Genomic DNA, 3,200 nt, shown 5'->3' on the forward strand with positions numbered 1-3,200 from the left:
TGGATTGATCGCTCTCTTTCACTCACTCGTATTTATAACAACTGTTCTCTTAGCAATTGACATCCATTCATTTGTTTGTATTTGTGTTTGACCAATGGACGTGGTTACCATGTTACTTTTCACGAAGTAAGCACTAGTTGAAAAAAAAGTTGGATCTATCGTTCTTTTCACTCACTCGTATTTATAGCTACTGCTCTTTTCACAATGTACATGTATTCATTCATTAGTTTGTATTTCACTTATGGACGTGGTTGCTTGTTGCCATTCACGAAATAAGATCTAGTTGAAAAAAAGTTGGATTGATCTTTTTTTCACTCACTCGTATTTATAGCTACTGCTCTCTTCGCAATTTACTTGCATTCGTTTGTTAGTATTTGTGTTTGACTTATGGACTTGGTTGTCATTCCGTTGGAATACTGTGGAATAACTTGGATGGTGTTTCCTGAAACGTCCATCTATAGACGAGGAACCATAAATACGAGTGAGGAAATCATTCATTTTCTTGTAATTTTTCCCATACCAGTATTTTTTTTGTATTAGATGAATTATGAAAATGGAATACTTCGGTCCACTATATACGGTACCTCACGCACCTTTCAACATTTTCTAAAAAATATCACATATTTCATATAAAGTGAAGGAACTAACCAATATATATTCCAAGCCTGACACATCGCAATATTTATATCATATTTATTTAGATCTGAAACTTGGTATTTGAAAATGTAATTCTGAAATATGTAGCGATTTTATGTCCCTCATCTCCATTAATCATTATACCCTCAGCCATATGGCTAGAGAGGGTATCATTTGATTCAGCCAAAACGTGCCTCATCGAAATAAAGGTTTTAGACCCTTTGGATCAAATCCGTTCAGGACACTTGGAGTCGATCTGAAGGTGTCCGTCCGTCTGTCTGACTGGCTGGTGCACACAATAACTCTCGTTTTGGCCCAAACATGGAACATCGTAAAATTATTATCAAACTTAGATCGAGTTCGGAGATAGACAATATCGTTCCACTCCTTCTGCAACCTCAACCATAAATGGTTGAAATTTTCAAAAAAAAAAAAAAAAATATGTCCGTTATCTCCATCATTATTTCATCATCCAAATCTAGAGTTCAAGCTGTCTGCTAGCTAATGTAGGGCAATAAATAACTCTATATTTATTTATCTATATATAGTTTCTATTTCAAAGAAAATCTTAGATAAATATTCAAAATTTCCGTTCAATTAGTCATTGCAATGCACAATATATGGCTGATGCAGGAAATCGTAAATTATCTGTAAGAAAACAGTTCATGTTATTTTCGAGATAATATGGACTGCTGCAGAAGATACTTTAAAAAAACAATATAATAAAAATTACATTCTGACACAGAAGATTCTGACAGGCGGACGACGAGTGGAGCACGACAACAAAACCAAAAACAAAAATCACAACAAACATATAGAAAATCATCAGCCTCGGATAGCGCCAGATAAGATCTATGTATGTTATCTGCCTACCGCCTATCTATGGTTGTCTTTGAGAGCAAAACGGTAGCTGGCTGGCTGGCTGGATGACATGAATGAATGCTTGGACTCATGGATTGGGTCCGTCATCTATAAAAGCAATAGCGATGGGGTGTATTAGCATTATTCACTCGAGGAACTTTGCAAACGAATCTCAGAATTTTCCAAACGACGGTTTGCTTCAATTTTAACAATTAAATCAAAATGAAATTCTTTTTGGCTGTCTTAGTGATCTGTGCTGTGGCTTACTCCCAGGTATGAGCAAATTATTTAAAAATAAATATTTTTCAATCCCATAAATTCAAACATTTTTTTTCGCAGGCCCAAGCACCCATGGGTTTCTATCCGGGTTTCCCCGGCCAGCAAGCATTTGCTGGCGTCTCACCCGGCCAATTCTACCAGACCATGATTCTACAAAAAGAGGCTGGCAAACTTTTGATTAGACCCGACTTGCCCCAGGATTTGAGACAACGTGTTTTGGACATTATGACTAGTGCTGAGCAGGGTTTGAATAAATGTAATGCCCCCGATGCTACCACTGGTACCGGCACTGGCGCTGCCACACCCACCCTCCCATGGATGCAAATACAATGCTCTGCCCTGCAAATGAAATTGTATAAAAATCAATTGAAAGTCATCAAAAATGAAGCCAATGCCAGAGCTGCAGCTGCTACTGCTGCCATGCCAAGTGCTTAAAGCGGAAGTACGATAAACTGAAGTGGAGCATCTCGCTAACATATTTTCACCACACCCAATACGAACTACATATATTGTAAAATTATTTGAACACACCAATATTTATATCTATATTTATATGTATATGTATGTATCTAGAATTTATTATTGCAGAATAAAACAGTCAAAAATGTTTACCATTTATTTTGATAAGGCTTATCATTGGAGGGATGGGAAATGACGCTGCACAGTGGTCGGAATCATTGCTAAAGTGGCATGAAACTGAAACTACAAGGTGGAATAAATAATTGGGTCACAACACACTATTTCGCAGTTTCGATCTAACAGTTTGTGTCAGGCCTTTAATACTCTCCACAATACTATGGAGGGTATATATTCTGCATCAGCGTAAAATTCTAAGACGATTAAGCGATGTCCGCCTGTTGTAATCACGCTATCTTACGAACAAATTGAGATAGAAGGCTAAAAATTTGCACAAATGTTAAGGTTTTGCAGGTTAAGTTCGTAAATGGGCCATGTCGGCTCACGTTTTCGTATAGCCCCCATATAACGGTACCTTCGGTATTCTGATGTTTTTAACGACATCATTCACCCGAATTGTTTCAAATTTCGCGTTGGAAGATATTAATGGGTACTACAGCCTATGCCTAAAAATTTCGTATGGAAGTCCACGCCTTCGTATAGCCACGATACCTCTAAATATTTGGTATTTTGATGATTTTAGCGGCTTCATAGAGTGGAATCGTCTCAAATTCTGCATTGGAAGATGTTAACTGGTACTACAACCTATAACAAAAAATTACCTATGCAGGTCCACGCCTTCGTACAGTCCGAGATGTCCCTAACCGAGATGTCCCTAACGATACATCTCGGTATTCGGTATTTTGATGATTTTAGAGACATTTTTCACCGGAATTGTTTCAAATTGCGTATTTGAAGTTCGTAATAGATGCTTCAAACTATGATAAAAAAGTATATATGAAGGTCTA

The 3,200-nt window shown here is 37.2% G+C and overlaps 1 protein-coding gene across 1 annotated transcript; it reads left to right on the plus strand.

The window, feature by feature from the left end:
- Positions 1-1,611: 1,611 nt before the first annotated feature.
- LOC131803763 (uncharacterized) lies at positions 1,612-2,252 on the plus strand. The gene is made up of 2 exons (XM_059125434.1): positions 1,612-1,770; positions 1,837-2,252. Exons 1-2 carry the CDS (start codon positions 1,720-1,722, stop codon positions 2,209-2,211), a joined length of 426 nt encoding a protein of 141 aa, XP_058981417.1. The 5' UTR covers positions 1,612-1,719; the 3' UTR covers positions 2,212-2,252.
- Positions 2,253-3,200: the final 948 nt, after the last annotated feature.

The sequence above is a fragment of the Musca domestica genome, unplaced genomic scaffold (assembly GCF_030504385.1).
Source record: "Musca domestica strain aabys unplaced genomic scaffold, Musca_domestica.polishedcontigs.V.1.1 33, whole genome shotgun sequence".
NCBI lineage: Eukaryota > Metazoa > Arthropoda > Insecta > Diptera > Muscidae > Musca > Musca domestica.

What these genes read in the sequence shown, in the direction of transcription:
- LOC131803763 (XM_059125434.1), top strand. Translation starts at nt 1,720, where the DNA reads ATGAAATTCTTTTTGGCTGTCTTAGTGATCTGTGCTGTGGCTTACTCC. An exon ending in GTGCTGTGGCTTACTCCCAG is followed by an intron (nt 1,771 to 1,836) that starts GTATGAGCAAAT and finishes TTTTTTTCGCAG; the next exon opens with GCCCAAGCACCCATGGGTTT.